Source organism: Lobosporangium transversale (genome assembly GCF_002105155.1).
Source record: "Lobosporangium transversale strain NRRL 3116 chromosome Unknown BCR41scaffold_20, whole genome shotgun sequence".
NCBI lineage: Eukaryota > Fungi > Mortierellomycota > Mortierellomycetes > Mortierellales > Mortierellaceae > Lobosporangium > Lobosporangium transversale.
The window spans coordinates 548,359-570,206 of record NW_019028998.1 but is presented as its reverse complement, the minus strand read 5'-3'; the positions used below and the strand labels follow the sequence as shown (position 1 = coordinate 570,206).

The 21,848-nt window shown below is 40.8% G+C and overlaps 10 protein-coding genes across 10 annotated transcripts; 6 read left to right on the top strand and 4 right to left on the bottom strand.

Annotated features, from left to right (window-relative positions):
• Window positions 1-550: 550 nt before the first annotated feature.
• Window positions 551-2,569, bottom strand: BCR41DRAFT_354441 (mitochondrial carrier domain-containing protein). Its single transcript, XM_022024320.1, has 5 exons — window positions 2,311-2,569; window positions 1,579-1,884; window positions 1,186-1,417; window positions 889-1,081; window positions 551-807 (listed from the first exon to the last, which is right to left on the bottom strand). Exons 1-5 carry the CDS (start codon window positions 2,443-2,445, stop codon window positions 756-758), a joined length of 918 nt encoding a protein of 305 aa, XP_021881120.1. The 5' UTR covers window positions 2,446-2,569; the 3' UTR covers window positions 551-755.
• A 1,081-nt stretch (window positions 2,570-3,650) lies between these two features.
• On the top strand, window positions 3,651-6,447 carry BCR41DRAFT_323208 (tRNA synthetases class II core domain (F)-domain-containing protein). Its single transcript, XM_022021504.1, has 8 exons — window positions 3,651-3,990; window positions 4,104-4,244; window positions 4,386-4,475; window positions 4,592-4,707; window positions 4,815-5,030; window positions 5,190-5,305; window positions 5,422-6,023; window positions 6,145-6,447. The coding sequence occupies exons 1-8, from the start codon at window positions 3,838-3,840 to the stop codon at window positions 6,250-6,252; spliced, it is 1,542 nt and encodes a 513-aa protein (XP_021881119.1). The 5' UTR covers window positions 3,651-3,837; the 3' UTR covers window positions 6,253-6,447.
• Window positions 6,448-7,693: 1,246 nt separating this feature from the next.
• Window positions 7,694-9,618, top strand: BCR41DRAFT_354436 (HAD-like domain-containing protein). The gene is made up of 5 exons (XM_022024319.1): window positions 7,694-7,936; window positions 8,060-8,128; window positions 8,225-8,463; window positions 8,664-8,986; window positions 9,163-9,618. The coding sequence occupies exons 1-5, from the start codon at window positions 7,756-7,758 to the stop codon at window positions 9,401-9,403; spliced, it is 1,053 nt and encodes a 350-aa protein (XP_021881118.1). The 5' UTR covers window positions 7,694-7,755; the 3' UTR covers window positions 9,404-9,618.
• BCR41DRAFT_323202 (retinal pigment epithelial membrane protein-domain-containing protein) lies at window positions 9,617-12,483 on the bottom strand. The gene is made up of 6 exons (XM_022021503.1): window positions 12,081-12,483; window positions 11,770-11,963; window positions 11,352-11,649; window positions 10,728-11,170; window positions 10,113-10,614; window positions 9,617-10,005 (listed from the first exon to the last, which is right to left on the bottom strand). Exons 1-6 carry the CDS (start codon window positions 12,444-12,446, stop codon window positions 9,730-9,732), a joined length of 2,079 nt encoding a protein of 692 aa, XP_021881117.1. The 5' UTR covers window positions 12,447-12,483; the 3' UTR covers window positions 9,617-9,729.
• A 922-nt stretch (window positions 12,484-13,405) lies between these two features.
• BCR41DRAFT_81778 (histone H3) lies at window positions 13,406-14,262 on the top strand. The gene is made up of 2 exons (XM_022031033.1): window positions 13,406-13,488; window positions 13,792-14,262. The coding sequence occupies exon 2, from the start codon at window positions 13,802-13,804 to the stop codon at window positions 14,210-14,212; it is 411 nt and encodes a 136-aa protein (XP_021881116.1). The 5' UTR covers window positions 13,406-13,488; window positions 13,792-13,801; the 3' UTR covers window positions 14,213-14,262.
• A 439-nt stretch (window positions 14,263-14,701) lies between these two features.
• On the bottom strand, window positions 14,702-15,562 carry BCR41DRAFT_306411 (hypothetical protein; the record flags this gene model as incomplete). Its single annotated transcript, XM_022020824.1, has 1 exon — window positions 14,702-15,562. The coding sequence occupies one exon, from the start codon at window positions 15,560-15,562 to the stop codon at window positions 14,702-14,704; it is 861 nt and encodes a 286-aa protein (XP_021881115.1).
• A 204-nt stretch (window positions 15,563-15,766) lies between these two features.
• BCR41DRAFT_381089 (mannose-6-phosphate isomerase, class I) lies at window positions 15,767-17,824 on the top strand. Its single transcript, XM_022027292.1, has 3 exons — window positions 15,767-16,100; window positions 16,367-17,075; window positions 17,249-17,824. The coding sequence occupies exons 1-3, from the start codon at window positions 15,960-15,962 to the stop codon at window positions 17,719-17,721; spliced, it is 1,323 nt and encodes a 440-aa protein (XP_021881114.1). The 5' UTR covers window positions 15,767-15,959; the 3' UTR covers window positions 17,722-17,824.
• A 112-nt stretch (window positions 17,825-17,936) lies between these two features.
• BCR41DRAFT_396699 (hypothetical protein) lies at window positions 17,937-19,307 on the bottom strand (the record flags this gene model as incomplete). Its single annotated transcript, XM_022028833.1, has 1 exon — window positions 17,937-19,307. The coding sequence occupies one exon, from the start codon at window positions 19,305-19,307 to the stop codon at window positions 17,937-17,939; it is 1,371 nt and encodes a 456-aa protein (XP_021881113.1).
• Window positions 19,308-19,569: 262 nt separating this feature from the next.
• BCR41DRAFT_386808 (hypothetical protein) lies at window positions 19,570-20,415 on the top strand (the record flags this gene model as incomplete). The annotated part of the gene is made up of 4 exons (XM_022027832.1): window positions 19,570-19,630; window positions 19,750-19,835; window positions 19,954-20,049; window positions 20,194-20,415. Exons 1-4 carry the CDS (start codon window positions 19,594-19,596, stop codon window positions 20,413-20,415), a joined length of 441 nt encoding a protein of 146 aa, XP_021881112.1. The 5' UTR covers window positions 19,570-19,593.
• A 629-nt stretch (window positions 20,416-21,044) lies between these two features.
• Window positions 21,045-21,664, top strand: BCR41DRAFT_371067 (hypothetical protein; the record flags this gene model as incomplete). Its single annotated transcript, XM_022026571.1, has 2 exons — window positions 21,045-21,153; window positions 21,219-21,664. 2 exons carry the CDS (start codon window positions 21,045-21,047, stop codon window positions 21,662-21,664), a joined length of 555 nt encoding a protein of 184 aa, XP_021881111.1.
• Between the last annotated feature and the right edge of the window lie 184 nt (window positions 21,665-21,848).

Below are 21,848 nucleotides of genomic sequence, written 5' to 3'. Positions count from 1 at the left end.
GAAGAAAGGACATGGAAAGCGATAGAAAAAAAAAAACATGGATGATTGGAGTGCCAGTTTGAAATGCCGATTTGTTGAAAGAGAGAATCCTACCTTTGACAAGTAGAAATGGAGGGAAAGGAGAGAAGAGAGTAAGATGAAAAGGGAATGAGAAAGTGCTGTGTGATGAGAATAATGCAAATGAATTAAAGAATTATGATGAAAGTAGAGAAGTTGAGGCAATGAAGTGAAATAGAAGAAGAAATAGAAGTGATGGAAGCGGAAGTGAAAGTAAATAAAAGTAGAAAGAGAAGCAAGAAAGTGAGCTCTTCTCCTTTGCTCTTCGCTCTCACTTTTTTTCGACCTGCGCATTTTATCCTCGGTTGAACATCCATTCATACTTTGCGATTAATTTTATGGGAAATTTGCACATGAACTTCGATGGTTTGCATAACATCGTTGCACTATCAACGCACCTACCCAACCTCTGCCTTTTTCCTCCTCCTTATCTTTATGCTCAGAACAGAGCAATTACACGTTTATGGCACATTTTGCTCAACGGAAAATAAATGTTGACTTTAGGATTTCAGATTTTATTTTACAAGAGGAAGAGAAAGGGTGATAGATTGTTTCTATATGATGGATATGGATAAAAAATAGAGCCAGGTTTGGAGGGTCGTCGTTGAAGGTGTACCATAAGAAAAAGTAACTAGGATGTTTACAAATTTTCATCTAACGCCAATCTCGAGCATGTCTTTCAGAAGCAGCTCCAGAAGTTACCAGAGGTAGTTCATAGCTCGCAAACTGTACTCAACTCCTAGGAAAGTACTACAAAAAAAAAAAAAAAAAAAAAAAAAGTCAGCTGACAATATCAAGTTTCAAAAAAAAAAACAAAGTAATGACACTTACGCAGCATTGGCAGGGAAGGCACGAAGCAAGGCAGGACCCAGACCCTTGAACAGTGCCTGAGGGCCCTCGTTCTTCAGGAGAACACGAAGGACATCCATTGTGCCCTTGTAGGTACCAGCTGGGGCAGACTGGTAGCGAGACTTGAGCACATCTGGAGGAATGGCAATGGTCCACATGGCAACACCGGCCATACCTATTCAAAAAAAAAAAAAAAAAAAAAAAAAAATTATTCGGTGATCGTGTTTGATTGTGACAATGATATTGTTGAAGATACACGAAGGGGAAAAGAAAGCATACCACCAGCGAACAAGACAGAAAGAGGGTTAAGGTCAGAAGCCTTGCCGCCCTCAGGAATGAGGGCCTTCTTGACTAATTCGTAAGCAACAAAGTAGGCAGCTGATCCTGGACCATCACGGAGGAAGGTAGCACCAGTTCCACGGAAGATCGAGGCCAGACCACCTTCCTTGTACAAGGCACGGACAACATCAACGGGTCCATTGTAAAGCTTGTTAGCACCAGAACCTTGAGTCTATATCATCAGTTAAAAAATAATTGTTATGTGACATTAGATTGTTGTCTTGGGATGAGTAAATATCATGAGATGGAAATTGATCCGAAGTTCATGATCACAAAAAATAAAGTCGCCACACACGTGAGAGTCGCTTTACAATCACAAATCACCCTGCTTACCTGAAGAAGTACTTTGATACGCTCAGTAGGAGACATCAACAAGGTAGTTGGACCGGCAGAAAAGAAACCAGCAAAAGCATACTCGAGTATATTCAGTTCCTCGCTGGCGCGACCAGGGGTGACGGAGTAGACAACCTTCTTGCCCAAATCATACGCCCAGAAGGAAACCGCAAAGATGGGCGTCACTCCGAGAAAGGGAGTGGACATACCGCGGTAAAGACCACGGAAACCATCGGCCTTGAAGGTCTTCTTAAACACATCGAGTGTTCCAGTGTACATACCATTAGGACTAGTTTGGATGCGGACCTATTCTCATCATCATTGATAAAAAAATGTCTGTACTGTTAGATATTTGGTTTGATCGAGAATGGGAGGGTCTTTTTTTTTACTCCACCGAAACATACGAATGTGAGGAAAAATAAAAAAAATAAAATAAAATAAAACAGTTCTAGCATAGCTGTTCCTTTAAGCAGACTAGAGCTGGTTGTTCTGTGGCCCGGTGAGGACCAAGGTCATGATCAGGTGTCTTTATGAATTCCATAAACCGCAATTAGCATGATTCTTTCATTCTCTCACTTCATCTGACATGAATCAATTTCCAGCCGTCGGACTATTGCTTCGAACTCCACATTTTCGTATTCGGGCTTTGATCTCTTATTATATTCAATCTGCATCCATGGTCTAATAGTATTCATTCCATGCGTTGAATCTGGATAGTTTTTATTTTTTTACCTTGGCCAAGTCGAAAGGGTGACCAACCAGAACGGAGGCCATGCCACCGAATCCTCCAGACAAGAAGGACTTGACAGCAGAGGTTTGAGGGACGACCCCCTGGACAATTTCAGCTTCAGCGAGTTCAGCAGACATTGTGGGATATCAAAGAGTGGAAAGAGGTGAAAAGATGGTTGAACACGAGGATTGAGGAGAGTAAAGAAGAAAAGGAGAAGAAAAGGAGAAGAAGCAGAGGATAAGAAAGAAGTACTGTTTAAAACTTTCCTCGAATAAAGATCCAGGGACGTTTTTTTTTACCGTAAAATATCACTGAACTCTGTCATTTGTCATTGACGCTATCGGGCTCGATCTGATTGGGTAGCTCGCCATTCTTGCAGGCAGTGTCGTCCGACCCCGCCGAGCCTCCCGTTTTGATTATGTGTACGACGACAATTACGAACAATGGCGGCAAGAGCAACACATTTTTTTTCTTAATACGATTTACTTGAAGAGGACTTGCTCAACGAAAATATAAACATTGTTTTATGCTCCATGATGCTTCACCTCAAAATACCCACGATAGCGTGCCTATTGTTTCGGGCAATCACGGGTGAGTTCCTGTGAATAGTGAAACTGCCTTTTGTCTTCATAAATACCTCGTACATTTTGTGCGCATGCCTACAATTGCATTTGTGCAATTAAGGTCTCTTCCCCGCAACCCCTTACAGCTCGTATTTGCTGCCCGTCTCTAATTCAAGTGCGTTGTTCATCCCCATCTCCACAGGAGTTGGACGAAAGAGTATGCAAGGAGGCATAGGCTAGTGGTTCATTAGAATGGTTCATTTATTTCAGTACTGATTTTACATAAGCCATTCTCATAATACGCGTATGTCCAACAGAAGGTCTTAATAATCTGAATCATTAAAAATACTACAAACAATGGTGTGAAGCAAGGACAACAACGTCTTCCTAGGATGGATTGTTTTGAAGAGCCACAGACAGATATGTCACTTTAAGACGCCGTGCATCCCAGTTTATTGTGATTCTACACTTGATCACGGACCCACTCTCAGGAGATGGATCTCTCCATCAAACCACGTTTTATCTGTTTTTGTACAAAATTTTCTAAACGTCAACTTGAAAAATAACAAAATGCTGTGCATCGCTTCAATCAGGGTTTATCGCTGTCCGAGGGAGTTTTCGTGGCGTGGTTGAACATTTATCCTTTATCAATGTCACTACAGACTGGGAAGCATGCGGTCTGACTGTATTCTAAATTCCAGATGCATGACTTGGCGACACCATCATTTTGGACAGAGGCTATTGTAAGAAGAGTATATGAATTGACGACATACGAGATACCACCGCTGAAAAAAACGTGCCTCTGTAGTTCTGGTGGCACAGAAGTAAGGAACAGGTGAATCCTCTCTGAGTCACTGCTTTGATTGGCTGTTGTTTGATCCCCTCCAAGTCACAAAACAGAATAACAATACACTGTCATCCACTTGCATTTCTGTTCTCTTCTCCACTTCACGAAGAAACGCAGCCATGGCATCTTCCGAGGAAATCCAGACACTTGTCCTCACTACCCTTGACAAGCAGGGCGGTATTGAAAACACAGAATCACTCAAGGACAGCAATGGAGTAACCTACCCTTACCGCGCTGTCGTGGGTGTCTTGAACTCGCTTACTAGCAAGGAGGTACACATACATTCAAGACTGCATTCACCAGACTATACCTTGGAAACTAATGTTAATGAGTGTAAAATGCACCAAGATTGACAATTACCTCCGTCTGTTCTGTGAATCAATAGATGCTCACATACACCACCATTGAGAAGGATCACTACAACTTGACTACCGAGGGTAACGAAATCGCTGATTCTGGAAGCCACGAAGCCAAGGTCTTCAACGCTGTCGATTCAACCAATGGAATTTCAATCGCTGAACTAGCCGTAAGACAGGAAAAATTGTTCAATTACTCATAGGGCGCCTATACACTATGCTCTTTATCGCAGGATTGCCTGATCCGCGCAAGAAGATGCTGACAATTAACCATAAACACTTTGTATGAAATTCGGGTTGGGCTCTTGTAGAAGCAACTCGGTCCATCTGCAAAGATTGGTCAAGGAAAGGCTTTCAAGAACAAGTGGATAAAGAAGGATGGCGACAAGCTTATTCGTGAGGTACACCATCAAGTTTAAAAGAACTTTTCCTTGAATACAGAGCTATCATGAATATTAGCGAATTCATATAAGCGGATCTTAATCCCCTCTCTTTCCTTTATTTTTATCGCCATTAGGTCGAGTCTATCGTTGACCAGGCGCAGTTGGACGTTCTTGAGATTCGAAAGACTGGTACTCACACTAATCCTGCTATTCTGAAGGATCTTCAGTCCCGTAAGCTTATTGAGAAGGTGTAAGTGTCTATGAAAAAATACGGGAAAATCTAGTTGAGAAAGCATAACATCCATAAACACAAGCAGTTTCCAACTGACTATTCATTGAATTTGCAACCAACAATAGCAAGCTTGTTTCGTATAAGGTTGCTAAAGGACCCAAATTCTCGTTGACCATTGAGAAGCAGGCTACCGATCTGACCGCTGAGATGTTGGCTGATGGATCATGGAAGACTCAGACTTTCAAAAAGTATAATTTTGCAGGAAACCCTCCAGAGGGAGGCCACCTTCACCCCCTCATGAAAGTTCGTGAGGAATTCCGCAAAATTTTCTTCGAGCTTGGGTATGTCTTTGTCAAGCTAACTGATTTCTTTTATTTATGCGATGGTTCGATTTCATTATGAACAAGTAAGCCCTTTTTATAATGGCTGTGGCAATGGATACAATTGGCCTAACTTTTTTTTTTTTTTTTTTTTTTTTTTTTTTTGAAATTCTGTGATAGATTTGAAGAGATGCCTACAAACAAATATGTTGAGTCTTCATTCTGGAATTTTGATGCTCTCTTCCAGCCTCAGCAACATCCCGCTCGTGATGCTCACGATACTTTCTTCCTTCTCGGTATGTCTGAAATATCCGTGTTCTCACAATTGCTTTGGACTACTTGATGGATTATATTGAAAGTCTTATCTATTTTTATTTGGAATATTGACATAATTATGACATTTTTTTTAAAGATCCAGCTACCTCCTCCAACTTCCCGGATATGGAGTACGTGAACCGTGTTAAGGAAGTTCATTCTCATGGTGGATATGGCTCGATTGGATATGGATATGATTGGAAGATCGAAGAAGCTGAAAAGCTGATTCTTCGTACTCACACCACATCGGTCTCATCCAACATGCTTTACCGTCTCGCTCAGGAAGCCAAAGCCAATGGCAAGTTCAGGCCTGCAAAGTTCTTCTCTATCGACCGTGTATACCGTAATGAAACTGTCGACGCCACACATCTAGCAGAGTTCCACCAAGTTGAAGGAGTCATCGCAGATAAGAACCTGACTTTAGGAGACCTGATTGGATTCATGGAGGTCTTCTTTGAGAAGATGGGTGTACCCAACATCAAGTTCAAACCTGCTTTCAATCCCTATACCGAGCCAAGTATGGAAATTTTCTCTTGGCACCCTGGTCTTGAAAAGTGGGTTGAGCTTGGTAACTCGGGCATGTTCCGTCCAGAGATGTTAGAAGCCATGGGATTGGACCCTGATGTCCGTGTGATTGCCTGGGGTCTTGGGTTGGAGCGTCCAACCATGATCAAGTATGGCTTGGACAACATCCGCGAGGTAAGGGCTGCTATGACTTGACTTTTTTTTTTTTTTTTTTTTTTTCTTCACGGGTCGTAGCATCTATGAGATGTTATCTGATATGGCTTTTTTTTTTTTTTTTTTTTTTTTTTTTTTGCAGCTTCTGGGACACAAAGTCGATCTGGCTATGATACAATCAAATTCCGCTTGCAGATTGGATAAGAAGATGGGCAAGGAATTGGTTGGCAGGGATGCAGTTGATGCTTAAAGAGGAAGCAAAGGACGTTTGGAAAAAGCGAGAGGACGATAGATGGAGTGTCCATCGCCTGGCATTACTTTATCTCTATTACCACCTTATTCACTTAAAATAAACTGACAAAATGAAGAAAAAGATAACGCCATCGATAGTTTCGTTTATAGGATATTGATAGATCAAAGGCAAAGTCTGTCGTACAAAATATTCAGAATATCAATCATTTTATCTTGGTCATTTTTTTTTATTTTGGTTATATACAATTTGAGCTCAGATTGAACAAGATCTTTTCTATGATCTCCCGATTCAGTTTGTTGATATTTTATTCACCATTGCCAATTCGTGCCTAAAGTTAAGAACTTGGAGGAGTTTGTAATAATACTAAACAATAAGTTGAGATGACAATCGATAGCCATTCTTTCAAATTTCAGCACATCATCCCTCTCTGGCATTCTATTTTCATTATTTTATCCTTCTTACTCAAGAAACCCAATGGGAAAGTAGAGCCATGAGTAAAGGTAGTGTGGACACAATGAAGATGATGTTGCTTCTTCTGAGGTTGCGCATCCACTTGACACCAGGATATCCGAGAGAATATTCTGTTTCTCAGTGTCGCCTTCTCAAACCACAACTCTGATGTTGGTTGATTGAATCTGTGACTCTATTCTCAAGGGAGGATGATTATGAGCGTCCTAGTAAACGCATTGTAAAGTATGTAAATTATGAGTTCTGGAATTTTATTATTACAGGCGAGAATCGATGGTGTCGAACTATGTTGGATGGGTAGGGATATGTTTGCTGGAGGGAAACAGATCGAAGCTTTCTACCATCGAGAGAAGTCTATAGTTGCAACATAAAATAAATTGAAGTCAATAAACACAATTGATTCTAAAAGGTTCAATGGGTTTACTTGCATTCAATTATGCAGCAAAAATTGTACCTTCAGATTTGTAGCGTCCAGTCTTATCTAAAAACTCCTTTTGGGCACAAACGTTGCACCTCCATGGGAAGAGTTTGGAGGCTTCACGTTCGACGATCAGGGTACCACAGTGAGCACGATCATGTGGACATGAGTTGCACTTTTGGTAATATACATGAAACTCTTCAAAGTGTTTCTTGTCACTCGAACACAAGTACTTATCGTGGACACGCCAGCACCTGATAGGAAAAAAAAAAAAAAAAAAAAAAGACAAAAGGTTATAATAAATATTGACTGTGACTATAAGGGACACTAAGCATGATGCCTAATGCTGGATCCAGCCTACAGTAACAATAAAGAGAGAGGAGCTTTAATTACATTATGAAAGTTTGTTTGGTCGTAATGATAATGACAAGTGAATGCGAAGAATGGAGGCTGAATTGTTTTTTTTTTTTTTTTTTTTTTTAGGATGGAGCAGAAAACTATGGGTGAAATGTTCTATACTTGTGTATCAATCTAATCGAACAAAGAGTGCCCTCAGATAAGTGATTATTCCAGTGACTGACACTTGACACTGTGCCACCAACTTTTTGTTTCACATGTCGTCATTTGTTAAAAAAAAAAGACCTCTCCTACCATACTCATCACTCGTTTCAACCCACATTCATTCATTCACATTCATTATGGTCACTTCAGAAACCACTCCTAAAAAATTGACAGCCGTTGAGGAATACAAGACTTTCCTCGACAATTTTGATACGTTTTTACTCGACTGCGATGGTAATATTAATATCCTCGCAAAGCCTCCCCTTTTTTCTTTTAACCAACGAATAAAGAATATCGATGATAACCGATAACCTTTTTTTATTTTTATTTTTTATCTCTGCTCGATATTCGTTCTAGGTGTCATTTGGCATGGCAGTCAAGTCTTAGACAGTGTTTTGGATACAATCAATTTCCTTCGCAAACATGGTATGTGTGTTTATCATAAATATGGACTGGTCACCAAGCAATGACAAGAGAATAGTGACTGACGTTATATTACATATACAATCATCTAACTTCAAGGAAAGAAACTCGTCTTTGTCACCAACAACAGCACATTATCTCGCACTAACTATGTGAAAAAGTTTCAGAAGCTTGGGATCGAGGCTTCTGAGAAGGATATTTTCACCTCCGCATACGCAACAGCGGTCTATCTGAAAAACATATTGGAGTTCCCAAAGGACAAACGTGTCTATGTGATCGGCGAGGGCGGCATTGTGGATGAACTCAAGGAAGTCGGAATCGAATGTACAGGTGCCTCTGTAAGTGTCCGGCTATCTATTCATTCCAGCTTAACTCAAATTACAATGGCGATAAAGAAAAAGAACATTGACGCCCGTTCCCAAAGTCTTATTGTGCTATTATCATGTATATGTATATACTTTGCGTTACTAATCAATACCCAACGCATATTTACTTTTTATTACTATAAAAAAAAAAAAAAAAAAAAAAACTTATACAGGATGAAAATGGAGGCCCAATGACTCATCAGGATTTCGCTTTGATCGAGCAAGATCCCAGCATTGGTGCAGTCGTTTGCGGATTCGACATTAATCTGAGTTATCGCAAGCTTGCAAAGGCATACACATACCTCAGCAACAAGGGTCAAGATGGTCAGAATAATGTTCATTTTATCTTGACTAATGATGACTCAACCTTTCCTGCCCCGAATGGAATCTTCCCAGGAACGGGTTCTTTGGCCCAACCATTAATCCATGCTTTGAAGCGCAAACCTCTCGTCATGGGTAAACCCAACAAGCCCATGCTGGATTGCTTTTTTTCAAAGTATGTATTTTTTTTTATTTTTATTTTTATTTTTTTTTTCATTCGTTCATTCATTTCAGGTCAAACCTTATCTAGCATCCAAGGAGTATATATTACTATGCATAACTATTTTCTGTGGATTTGCGCAGCGAATCATGACTAACTTACTATATTTTAATATCTCTAAAAAAAAAAAGTTATCACACAGATCCCAAGAGGACTTGCATGGTTGGTGATCGGCTCGATACAGATATTGATTTCGGTGTTCAGGGTGACATTGCGACATTGATGGTCCTCACAGGTGTCAACACAGAACAGGAGGCCCTTGATCCACAGCAGTCTATTAAGCCTACCTATATTATTCAGAGTTTCGGCGAGTTTGCCAAGGTTGCACATGCACATGTTGACACCAATGCCAACAGTAATGTCGATGTTTGAAAAAGGGGTAGTGGAGTGTTAATCAAGGCCTATAGAGTCAGAAAACAGTAGCCAAGACAACAATCAACCCCAACACCATCGCCATCAATGTGATCATCACTATCACCAAAAACGGCTACTGCAATTTAAACATAGATCTAAAATAGACTTCGGAAAGCATCTTATCTTAGGATATCTTCATAAGTACATCTATCGAATTAAATCTTCTGATGTGTAAGAATGATGTGAGTAGTAAAATGAGCTATATTAAGGAGACGTCAGGAAAAAGATCTGGAAAGGTGCGATAAGACACATGACTGCAGTCTCTTGATTGTCTACAAGTTTATTTATTCCTCATCATCGCTGATGGCAGCAGGAGGTGAGGCTTCCTGCATGCCTCTACTGATATCACCAGGTGCAAAACAGCCATTTGTAAATGATAATGGGACTATTTCTGGCAAGACCGCACGTGCTTTTTCTACCAGGTCCTTGGCATCCAGAATTAAAAGAAACGAGCCGTTCGCCTCTGCATCATATACCACACTGACCAACACTCCTGCATCCTCGTTCTGATCAAATACTGGTGGCGGCACAAACACTGCCTCGCTTGGGAAGCAGTTTTTCTAATTATTAAGATTTTAATAAAAGTGAGAATAATCCAAGTTGACTATTGTGAGAAACCATATCGGATAAAACAAGGTGAAAACAAAAGAAAAAAAGGAATGTTTACCTGGCTCCAGACCAAGGGCTCGGCATCGCCTTTGACGTGCAGCTTCATGATACAATCATACATATCGCCATCGCTTTGTTCTTTAAAGCCGATACCCCAGGTATACTTGTAATCCAATCCATGGTAGATAGGGTTAATCCTTGGCAACTCTACACCAGGCGTGCTCCGAATCCTTGTTGCAAGAGGTATATCGCCAGAATTCTTTTCAGGTACGGCATAATTAATGTTTGCTCCTCCAATACTCACTCGACGCATGAATCCACGCAGTTTATCAACAGGTCCAGTATTTGCTGTGGCAGCATTATAATCCTCTAGTCGCTGCGCCTCTGCTTGCACATTTGCGAGCTCAAATCGACAAAGCTCCGGTCTGATCAAAGCAGGGGACGAGGGATTAAAAAGGGCTGAAAGGCTAAGCTGATGAGCAATTGCATCATCTGCATACATTGAAAAATCTAGATAGACATTGTCTGCCTCATCTTCAAATGCATTAACGTGATGAAGGCTAAAAAAAAAAAAAAAAAAAAAAAAGAGAGAGAGAGAGACAGCATTAAATTTCAATCAAGAATCATACAGCAACAAAATAAATAGTCAGGGGAAATAGAATACACGTATTACAAGAAGAATGCCTCAGACTTGAAGGTTGCAATGTGTCTCCTCTTGACTCGTGATATGATATAGAAATAGGTCGGCTCTGTTCGTTTAAACGAGAATGCGTCCAGGATTGAGGCACCCCACGAGTATTTGACACCACCATCAGATGGATTCAGGGGGCTAACTACTAAGATGATATATCGAGGTGTAACTGCGAACGAATGTACATGGCTTAACTTTGCGTTGACGGAGGCAATTAGTGTCCCATGTGGTTCCTTCTCCGTTATAGAAAAGAAATGATACTGTGTGTTATGAAACCCGTGCTCCATCGTAAAGTTGATTAGCTCCTTCGTAACTGGGTCAAAATGGCTGTGGGGCGAGGCTTGTGATCCTTTGAATTGAGGATTGACTTCGTCCCAAGCCAAAATGCCACATTTCTCCAAATTATCCGTGTTTAACTCAAGAACCTGAATATGATTATGAATAGGACATGAAGGATATTATCGAGGTTAATCATCTTATTGTCAAGAGTACATTAAATTCTTTTTTTTCTTTTCCTTCTTGAAATATTCCAGGCCGTAGAATTTATACGCTCCATTGCTTATGTATCCTAGGTCATTGATCCCGAGTTGGTTTTTTTAAGCTTACATGGTTAGCAAAATTTTGGCAATAAATGGTACGACGGCCATCAGCATTAAAAGGCGGGAAAACTTCAATGGAGGCTCCACATGGTTCCAGACTGGGCTTTCCTTGGGATTGATTCGTAGACAAAAGCCTTGCAAAGACACTCTGGTTGGTGCCTGTCTGGAAAAGACTCGATGGCTGGTTAGGCAAATATCCTTGATGTTCACGGATTTTCATTTCAGCACGATGCGCGGGTTTTGTAGATCTATACATGATCGTATTGTCAGAGCCTGAGAACGCAAACTGGTTGACTTGTGGGATGCTTTTATATATAAATATAAAAAGGCAATGTTAAGGTTTTATACTTCGGCGCTTTACTCTGAAAGAAGTGGTATATTAAAAAAAAAGGCAAAAAAAAAGACAAGGGGGTTCCACGGCTTACTTGTCAAACCAATGACCAAAACTAAAAGATCGAGTCTCTTGCTGGAGATCTCCATTGACGACAACCATTTTTGGGTACTTGATTTCAAAAATACCAGGACTCAATGTGTAATGGAATCCTGTCAACCACTCGGGGATTGTTCCTTGTACTGTAAGTCTCTTAGGAATTTCTGTTGAGATGGCATTTTTTAAAGCCTAAAATGACGAATTAAATCCGATATGAGTTTTATGTGAAGGGTACACAAGCAAGTGTGTATGTAAACGCGTTTTTATCAACAATTAAAAATAATATTTCTTTCATCAACTGCCTACCTTACGAAAGGTAATATCTACATCATTGGAGCGAGAAATCGTAGCCTCAGGCGTGTTAGTACTGGCGCTGCTATCAGAGCTAGCTGTACTGGTGTTCGTGGAGACCAACTGAGCAGAGTCCCGAATAGGACTCGGTTCGTCTTGGTTGTTAGCCGTAGTAGTAGCAACGGGTGCATTAGTATTGTCCTCAGTGTCAATGAGAGTCGTTGAGGAAGCAGGAACGACAATCTGGCTATCTTCCATTTGAATGACTTCAACTTCAGAGACTTCCTCCATGGTGAGAATTTGGTATGTACAAGAATGAGTGAGTTGATGGAAGAAAGTATAAGAGGGTAAAGTGGACAAAGTTGCTTCTATCAAGAACATCACCTTACAGACCTTATACACCTTACACACTCTGCACACACGTCACTTTTTTTTTTTTTTCTCTTTTTTTTTTTCGCGTCACGGCAATGTTGTCTCCATTTTTTATTTTTTTATTTTATTTTTTTTTTTTTTTTTCATCAATGGATGGGTTTTTATGTGATCAAGGACCACAAAGTACTTAAAAAAAATAAAAGAAAAAAATAAAATTAAAAAAAGGCTAGTATATATAACACAGTGTTGCATAAAAGTAGTGGAGCGCTAATGAGAGGATTGAAGTCAAGATGCCTTTAGGATTTAACAGTTTGAAGTGACTGGGTTCATGTTTGAGTGGCGAAGATCTGTAACACAAAATGCACAAAATGCTGCACAAATAAAATTTTTAGTGCGTGCACTCACTTTTTTCAAGGAGAGTTTTATGATTATGTGATTGGGCGTACGTGGTAAAAATTTCCTTGTGGCGTACGTATTCTATAGGACATCAGACCGCGCTTTTGGCCATACGATTTGTATCGTTGCCGACAGCTGAAGTAGAGTGTTGGAAAGCAAACTCATACTACAGGCGCGGATATCTGCAGACAAAATAACATACACTTTCATGACGCACCACACCCTTGTTGCCTGCTGTGTGAGAGTGTGGCTTTCACCCTCACTGCATTCTCTGACCAGGCAAGACTAAACCAGACCAGGACCCCATGGCGTATTTGAACTTTTAAAATTCATTTTCACTCTCTCTTCTCTTTTCTTTTTTTTTTTTTCTATTTATTTATTTCTCTCATCTTCCCAACTTTACTCTTCTCTCTTTTCCTCTCCACACACGCACACACCAACAGGTAACCAAGCATCCATTCGTACACACTTACACTAAAATTATTACTGTCATTATTATCACTATCGTTATCATTCAGACTTAATATTACTCTTCAAGATATCAAGACATTCACATCCACATTTACACTCATACAGTCCCCTACCTGTATCTGACCCTCACCCTATCCATCCATAACAGAACTTTTTTTTATCCTCATCGTGGCACTAGAATAAAGTACCTGAACCACATATAAACACACATAAACACTTACACCCGGGGACCACCATTCTCTACAGCCTTCTTAGTCTCTCATCTCTTTATTTATTCATTCTCGTTCTTGTCTAATTTTGATTCCATTCTGGGTTTCTCATTTCCCTTTCTTTTACAATCATCACTACCAGCAGCCTTTTTTTTTTTTTTTTTTTTTTTTTTTTTTCCTCCTCTGACTAACGCCTTTATTCTTCTCTTATTCTCTCCTGTCCTGGACACCACTCACCTACATACACTTCTATAAATAACCCGGTGTGCACCCAAAAGAACTACCACTATGGCCCGTACCAAGCAGACCGCACGCAAGTCCACTGGAGGAAAAGCTCCTCGCAAGCAGCTCGCCACCAAGGCTGCCCGCAAGTCCGCCCCCGCCACCGGAGGTGTCAAGAAGCCTCACCGTTACCGTCCCGGTACTGTCGCTCTTCGTGAAATCCGTCGTTACCAAAAATCGACCGAGCTCTTGATCCGTAAGCTCCCCTTCCAACGTCTCGTCCGTGAGATCGCTCAGGACTTCAAGACTGACCTTCGTTTCCAGTCCTCTGCTATCGGTGCCCTTCAGGAGGCCTCCGAGGCCTACCTCGTCTCACTCTTTGAGGACACCAACTTGGCTGCCATTCATGCCAAGCGTGTCACCATCCAACCCAAGGACATCCACTTGGCCCGCAGACTCCGTGGCGAGCGCACTTAAAAAAGACGTACTACTCTGTACCCACAAAATACAATAAAAGCAGAATGGATAGGATGACTTTTAAACTTGGCGGTCTTGTTTCAATCAACCCTTATAATTGCTATCTTTTGGGTGAATGTTTGGCATCGTATCCATATATGTATTTTTTTCTGCCATTTGTATTTACTCCCATCCCAGGATCAATCCACTCGCTTCCTTGATACAATAGAAACCTTTTCTTTAGCGCTTTTCTATTCCTCAATAAAAGAAAAAGTAAAAAAAAAAAAAAAAAAAAAAGAAAGAAAAAAAGAGCACAATGATGACGAAAAAGTGTAAAAAATAGCCTGGTGTTGCTGCTCCTATCTAGAACAATTCAACAGTGGCGCTGGGCCACAATCAATTTCAGTTGACGGCCTCAAGATCTTCAGGTCATTTGATCACATGATGGCGATGTTGGTTTTCTTTCTTTCTTTTATCAATACTAATCAGACGAGTGCTTTGCTATTATCGTTAATGTTGTGCAGCGTCAGAGGTATTGGAGATACCATTGCTCGCAGGCTGATCTAAATAATATGGAAGTGCAGCCTGGAGCTTTTTGTGTTCGACACAAGCCTTCAGCCATTCGGGTTTGACAATGGGAATAGACTGCTGCAATGCCGCTTCATATTCGTTTCCACCTTGAACATGGCACAACAAATGTGTTGTCTCAACGCCAACTTCTTCGGTCCATTTGCCTCCGATTTCAACGATCAATCTTTTACATTCTTCCAGAGCTGCTTCGGATTCAAAGACGCCGAAGCAAATGTTGGTTCCTGTCAGATTCTCGAGTGTGTGAGTCCTAGCCTTGACTTCATTGCTCCAAAGTGCTCCTGCAGAGGTTTTGATCCCGATTTGGAACGAATATTCATGATCAATTTCCAGTCCCTGTAGCTTGTATTTGGTCGTGTGGAAGGGGTTTGCAATCGAGTGTCCTTGCTTAACACCATTCTTGTAAACGTCCAAGGAACGGAGGCTGGCCTGGTTCAAGACTAAAGGGTCCCATTCAAGTATGCAGGTAGATTGAGTGAGGGACAAAACACGTAAAGTGGGAGTCTTAGGTGGGTTCTTGCCAAACTGGTCCAAGATCTCATCCTGAAGGGCCCAGAATTCATCCCGACGACGTTGCTCTTCTTCCAAATCACGATTCACCGAGATGTTGACTACCGAGCCAGCAGAGACCCCTTTGGGTAACAACAAGGAAGGAAACTCGATAAGGTGATGGTCTTCAGTCAAGAGGATAGTCATGCCCGCGTCAACCTTGCCAACCGTAAAACGGATGGACGAGTTTTGTTTTGAGGATGGGACCGCTGCGTGAATGTCTTCTGAAGTCATCATTGATGAATATCGTATAGATATATGTATAGGAATGAGTATCTGTCGTTTGAGTTGGATGGGATGAAGTATGAAATTGGCGCGCCTTTAAATAAAAAAAAAAAAAAAAAAAAAAATGATGTGAGTGCGTAGAGAACGAGTGATGATTTGAATGATGGGCAGATTCTCATTCCACGTTGCAGGTGGACACAGTCACTTCCCAGAAGACACCGTAGTAGACAGGAATTAACACTTCATCTCGCTTTCTTTTCTTTCTTTCTTCTTTTCATCCGTTCATTCTTCATCAACTCGTCCTTCCTGTTCTTTTCTCGCATTTCTCTCTCACACTCAGTGGACCCCAAGGCCCTTTTTCCACACAGCTCTACCCTCTTTAATTGAGACCATTTTACCCTCACCAATGACCCATCCTACTATCTTCCGTCTTGATTGTAAAGCCCAGTCGTACGACTGGGGAAAGATTGGCTCCTCCTCCAAGGTTGCAAGGTTTGCTGCCACTTCGCCCGGCTTCACTGTCGATGAGAGTCGTCCTTATGCAGAGGTAAAAATTGCTACGGCCTTTAATGCGTCTCATAGTTTTTCAGAGGATCTAAATCCATTGGGAGTTGCCAATGGACCAGTTTCTTTTTTTATCTTTTTTTTCTTTTTTTCTTTTTATTTTCTTTTTTTCTTTTTATTTTCTTTTTTTCTTTTTATTTTCTTTTTTTCTTTTTTTTCTCACGCTTGTGTGAAGCAAGAAAAAGAGCGATAAGGTGCAATGAATCAGACTAACAATATCTTACCATATCTTTTTTTAACACAACATAGCTGTGGATGGGTACTCATCCCAGTGGTCCATCGACTTTGTATCAGTCAGATAAAACGCTAGAGTCTGTGCTGAAGACCTATCCCCATCTGTTGACGCCTTATTTCTACGGAAAATACCATGGCCATCTCCCTTTCTTGTTCAAGGTCTTGTCTATCAACAAAGCCCTATCTATCCAGGCACATCCGGATAAGGAACTTGCAGAGAGACTCTTCAAGGAACGACCTGATATCTACAAGGATGATAATCACAAGCCTGAAATGGCCATCGCATTAACAGAGTTCGAGGCCTTATGCGGATTCAGGCCGTTACAACAGATTTCGGCAGCATTGGACCAATGGCCTGAATTATGGGCTCTGGTTGGAGACAAGGAAGCAAAGGATTTTCAGGATGCAGTGGCGCGAACCCAAACCATCGAGGGTATCAAAGGTATCAAAGAAGGACGTCAAGCATTAAGGATATTGTACACAGCCGTTATGACAGCAGAAGCGTCGAAAGTCAAGCTCGAATTAGATCGCTTGATCAGTCGCTTGAATACCAATGGCGCAGCTTACCCATCACAATCGATCGAAGAGCTCCTGTTGAGGATCCATTCACAGTTCCCAGGCGACGTGGGGTTATTCTCATTGTTTTTCCTCAACTATATTGTTTTGCGGCCTGGCCAGGCTATCTTTTTAGCAGCTAATGAACCCCATGCGTATTTGAGTGGAGGTGAGTAAACCGTATTTTATGATTCAGCTTCGGTTCATGAACTCTTTTTTACAATGTTCTCGATCGTACTTCATTTTTCATTTTTTATTTTTAAATTTCTTGAAATGGGAACGCTAACTCGAGCCATTTCTTTTTTTATTTTTATTTTTATTTTTTATTTTTATAATCAATAGATTGTGTGGAATGCATGGCAGCTAGCGATAACGTCGTTCGCGCAGGATTGACACCAAAGTTTAAGGACGTTGAGGTCCTGACCCAGATGCTGACTTACCAGACCAAATCCAGTACGGATCAGCTACTGTCAGGCGTTCTTTGTACACCTACGGGCCACTCTTTGATGTATGATCCTCCTATTGAAGAGTTCTCGATCATTTTGACAACACTAGACCATGCCAAGGAGAAAGAGCGTCTTCGTGGAGCTGAGGGCCCGAGTATGGTGATTGTTACCAGGGGTAAAGGGGTTATCCGGTCGGAGAAGAACCACGAAACTGATCCAGATGTAGTGGAGTTGAGTGTTGAGGCTGGAAATGTTTTCTTTGTTGGGGCCAACACGCCATTCTCGATCGAAGCGTTATCGGAAGAAGGGGTGACCATTTATACCGCATTTTCTGTCAGACCTGACAAGAAGGACCATTTTCATCACTGAGTAAAAGAGAAAAAAAAAACTATAAAATAAAATGCAAGGAAAGTAGTGCTATTGCGGCAGTTAGAGGTTTATCCTATTTGTTCTGCAAGAGTGCGTTGTACTGTCGGACTTGCCTTCCAGTGTTGTTAATAATGAATAATTTCTTCAACAGCCCTGGTTGTATTCATAGCGATTTGTATCATACATATTTTATTTATAACAAAGGTGTAAGTCAACTACACTGTCCAAGCTGTAGAGCCGAGCGAAACATATTTCAACTTCTTAAATTTGAGTAGATGGTTCAGAACGCGCGCCTCTATTGACATTTCGCGATCGTGGTCATCCATGCGAACAGCAATGACTGGTGTACCCGACTTTCTCCTTTGCAACGCCTTCATTTCTTTCAAACGCATCAGCACACTGTCTATTTTCTCTTTGGTGCTGAGCCCTTGGATCCTAACAAAAAGGGTTTCGAGATCATTACAAGACCAAGATGCTTTTTCAACCTCATCGATATTCATCTTATGCTCAATGATATCGAGAGTCACCAATTTTTCAAGTAATCGTGGCCAAAGTTGAAGTATCCGTCCTGAACTCTGGAATTGATCCTGCCTCTGAAGTATATCATCTTCTTTCTCCCCCGAATTAGATGATGGTGGGTAACAACAAATTTTTGTCCATTTAGTTGGATAGCATGCAATTGTTTGGACCAGATCCTCTGACATACATTCGTATCTAAATGTTAAAGCTGTGAGGTTGATAAAAACATCTTTGACCAAAAGATGGACCAATAGATTGCTAGAAGTGAAATTTGATTTGATTTCTATTAATTTGGGGCACCATATGGAAAAGGTGTCTTTAACAAGCTGGGTAGGAAATGAGTCTGGTGTTTGGCTGCTCGCAGTATCCCACTGTCGCAAATTTGGAAAGTGGATAAATATCGATGGTTGGTTTGGCATCACAACGACTTTCATCAATGCTTTGATGGATGTTACGCCTGTGTGTTGGAAGGTATCCAGAGCTTGGTCTAGCGTAAAGACCGTCTCCCAGACATCAACATTTGTGAGAGCTGGACAAGCTCGAAGGAGAGCCACAAATGATGTTCTTGTGAGGTGTAGAGAAGTAATAGAAATACTTGTAAGTTTTGGAGGTTGAGTTGGCTGTGTTATTGTCATAAGTGAGTCCAATAAAAAACGTGGTGATGATCGAAAAGAAGGCTCACGGCGGCGTCTCAGTATGAGATTAGTAAGGTTTCCATGGGTTCGACGGATGAGACTATAACATCTCGTATGGTAAAGGAAACTTTCTGTCATTTCAACTTCCAAAGTGGATAGATTGCAGGCTTTAAATGATTGTAAGAACTTCAGCTGTTTAAGAGTAGAAACATTCTTGATCGTACGAATGTGATGGCCCAGTTTAAAAAGAGTACTTCGATCCATCTGAAGAAACCCAGGGTGGATGGCCAAGTCTATCGTATGCCAAACTGGGTACACGAAGTCTTGGGAGAAACCTTTGGAGAGCAGAACACAAGACAAGGCGTCCTTGAGGGTGACAAAGAGAGCTATTCGACTGCGGATTTCAGGAATGTCTAATGGGTTTTTATTCATGGCCAAAAAAAAATAAAAATATAGAAAACAGAAATGTGGAGATGAGAAATGAAAATTGGGCGAGAGCAAGATTAAATTTCAAATGATGCTACTTAACGAAGCATACAAATATTCTACGCTTGTGCATCATTCTGACGGTACAACTTTTAAAAAAGACAAGCGAAGAAAGCCTATAAAAGCCTTTAATCAATCAAACTTAACTTCGCACTTTTTTCTTGACACAACCCCTCTCTCGCTTCTCTTTACTCTTTATCGAACTTCTCTTCTACATACCTATCTTACAACCATGATTCACATTCCTCACGTCGCTTTTACCGCTGTTGGTAAGCATACTCTACACACCTGTCAATCTCAAAGCCTGAAGAAACACATACGCGTTACATCTTGAAAGCCGCATAGCTTTAACACTATTATCTCAAAAAAAAAAAAAAAAAAAAAAAAGCTGTTGGTACTCTGTTCTGTCAATTCGTTCAAGGCATCGCATATAATGTACTCTTTAATCAGATGTGGGTCGCTGCAATGAAAAGAGTAAAGTGTTACCTATTCTACAATGTGCAATCCAATAATGAAGCTGCAATGCTATTTTTTTTGTTCCATACACACCCATTTTAAGTGATCTAATTTCTTCCCCTCTTCATATGATCAGGAAAGGAATGGTGACAGCTGGATGAAAAAGGACAAAGAAGAATCGGCGGAATTCTGGTCATTTTTTCTTTATGAGATGATTCTCAACTTGATTAGGGTAAGTACATGAAAGCCTTTTTACTCTATAACCCTCGTATTCGTCATGATTTCAGGTATTGGGCGAATTAGCCTACTTTATAAAAATGACCAACATAATTGACGCAACCTTTTTATCATTTTTATTTTTTTTTTTTGTTAATAGACATGGATCACCGGACTTCTTCTCAACTTGACGCAAGCCCAGACAATATCTCAAGCTGCTCAATTGGGCGCATTCTTGTTTGTAGGAGTTACAGTTCCTTTGGTGACCTCGGAGACCATGTGGGAGAAACGTGAGTCGGATATACAGTTGATTCGGTACTTGACAGCTTTCTTCTCGACTGTCTTCCTTTCATGTGTCCTTCATCTAATTGGTACTGCTTAAAAAAGCAACCAAGTACTTTAAGACACAGTAGTTTCTTTTTCTCTATTATAAAAGTTCTGACTCTCTCATGTAAATATAGTCTCTAGTGTGTAAGAAAATAAAAGGAATTCTCGTAGACTTGAACTTGATTACTGTTTCTCCCAAAGGAATACTTTTTTTTTTTTTTTTTTTTTTTTGACGTCGCTCATATTTCTGTGATGACAGGTTTTGTATACAAATAACAAAGCTTGGTTGTATCCGTTGGAACCAATTTTAGTGCTGGGCTATATGAATATGACATAAAAAAAGGATGGTCCTTCTTTTATTTCTTATTTCCTCTTCTTTAAGATTATTTTGTCCTAGAAAAACGTTTTTTATTCTTTTAAACATTACATATTGCAGGAGCTCTGAAGGGGGGTACATTCTAACTCTCTAACTCTCGTACACGTTAATAGGACCCTACATCAAATGCACGTTTCCATGTCTAACAAAAAAAAAGGATATTGCTCGCTTTACCATCGCTTCTAGCAATTGTAGTATTTGCAGTACGTGCTCATGGCCTTCTCTTTCTCAAGAACAAAGATAAGGGCGCAAGCCTGCTTTCTTCGACTCTGCTACACCAACCTCTTTATTGAGCCTCGCTCGATAGCATGTTGACGACAACCTGCGCAGCACTTTTGACTCGCCTGATTCAGCTCACACTTAAGGATAAAATCAACTTCAACTTTGTTTGCAACTGCGGCTTTGCTTCTGGCGTGGGTAATGGGTCTGTCGTGTAAAACATGCGATCAAGACAACTTTAAAATCTTTACTTTCTATGGTAGACATGTGCAATAGTCTCAATTACATCGAGAGTCAGATTAGATCTACGGTTTCTATGCTATCTCCATTGTTGCTGCGGCGATCAATCAGGCATTTGAATGGACAGCCTCAGTTTATTTCATTCTGTGTTTACTTGACTGCCCTTTGTGTTGGACGGCCTACTTCTACCTCTTCAAATACATTTTATTTTGATGCTAATATTGAGGAAAAGGAATGGGAGAAGCCTACGGCTTATGGTCAAGCCAACCTACTGCCTCGTCTCTGTTCTGCATTTTTGGATCCTATCATCATGAAGGGCTTTGGCCGGCCCTTGGTAGATGCCGATATTACCAATATAATGCCCCGGCGCATTAGAACTGTCTACAGCTATGCCCTCATCTCGGCAGCCTGGGACCGCCATCTGCAAAAGCGCCGCAATGCTTCCAAGAAGACGCCTTCACTGCTCTAGGTGATCTTCAGAGCTAATGGTTGGCTTGGTTATCGGTGGTTGGGCTTGCACTGCTAGAGTCCATTCTGAGATTCATACAGCCAATTCTCTTGGATGTTATCTTGGACTTTATAGCATCTTATTCTACTGATCGGTCTCAACCAACCGTATTTCCTTCGTATCAGTAAGCCCGTACCGTGTTTTC

Coding starts and splice junctions, on each gene's coding strand:
- BCR41DRAFT_354436 (XM_022024319.1), top strand. CDS start 7,756: ATGTCGTCATTTGTTAAAAAAAAAAGACCTCTCCTACCATACTCATCA. Junction 8,464..8,663: donor TCGAATGTACAGGTGCCTCT/GTAAGTGTCCGG, acceptor AAACTTATACAG/GATGAAAATGGAGGCCCAAT. Junction 8,987..9,162: donor CTGGATTGCTTTTTTTCAAA/GTATGTATTTTT, acceptor AAAAAAAAAAAG/TTATCACACAGATCCCAAGA.
- BCR41DRAFT_81778 (XM_022031033.1), top strand. CDS start 13,802: ATGGCCCGTACCAAGCAGACCGCACGCAAGTCCACTGGAGGAAAAGCT.
- BCR41DRAFT_323208 (XM_022021504.1), top strand. CDS start 3,838: ATGGCATCTTCCGAGGAAATCCAGACACTTGTCCTCACTACCCTTGAC. Junction 3,991..4,103: donor ACTCGCTTACTAGCAAGGAG/GTACACATACAT, acceptor GTGAATCAATAG/ATGCTCACATACACCACCAT. Junction 6,024..6,144: donor GCTTGGACAACATCCGCGAG/GTAAGGGCTGCT, acceptor TTTTTTTTGCAG/CTTCTGGGACACAAAGTCGA.
- BCR41DRAFT_354441 (XM_022024320.1), bottom strand. CDS start 2,445: ATGTCTGCTGAACTCGCTGAAGCTGAAATTGTCCAGGGGGTCGTCCCT. Junction 1,418..1,578: donor GTATCAAAGTACTTCTTCAG/GTAAGCAGGGTG, acceptor CTGATGATATAG/ACTCAAGGTTCTGGTGCTAA. Junction 808..888: donor GCCTTCCCTGCCAATGCTGC/GTAAGTGTCATT, acceptor TTTTTTTTGTAG/TACTTTCCTAGGAGTTGAGT.
- BCR41DRAFT_381089 (XM_022027292.1), top strand. CDS start 15,960: ATGACCCATCCTACTATCTTCCGTCTTGATTGTAAAGCCCAGTCGTAC. Junction 16,101..16,366: donor AGAGTCGTCCTTATGCAGAG/GTAAAAATTGCT, acceptor AACACAACATAG/CTGTGGATGGGTACTCATCC. Junction 17,076..17,248: donor CCATGCGTATTTGAGTGGAG/GTGAGTAAACCG, acceptor TATAATCAATAG/ATTGTGTGGAATGCATGGCA.
- BCR41DRAFT_323202 (XM_022021503.1), bottom strand. CDS start 12,446: ATGTTCTTGATAGAAGCAACTTTGTCCACTTTACCCTCTTATACTTTC. Junction 11,964..12,080: donor TAGATATTACCTTTCGTAAG/GTAGGCAGTTGA, acceptor TCGTCATTTTAG/GCTTTAAAAAATGCCATCTC. Junction 10,615..10,727: donor AAGTCTGAGGCATTCTTCTT/GTAATACGTGTA, acceptor TTTTTTTTTTAG/CCTTCATCACGTTAATGCAT.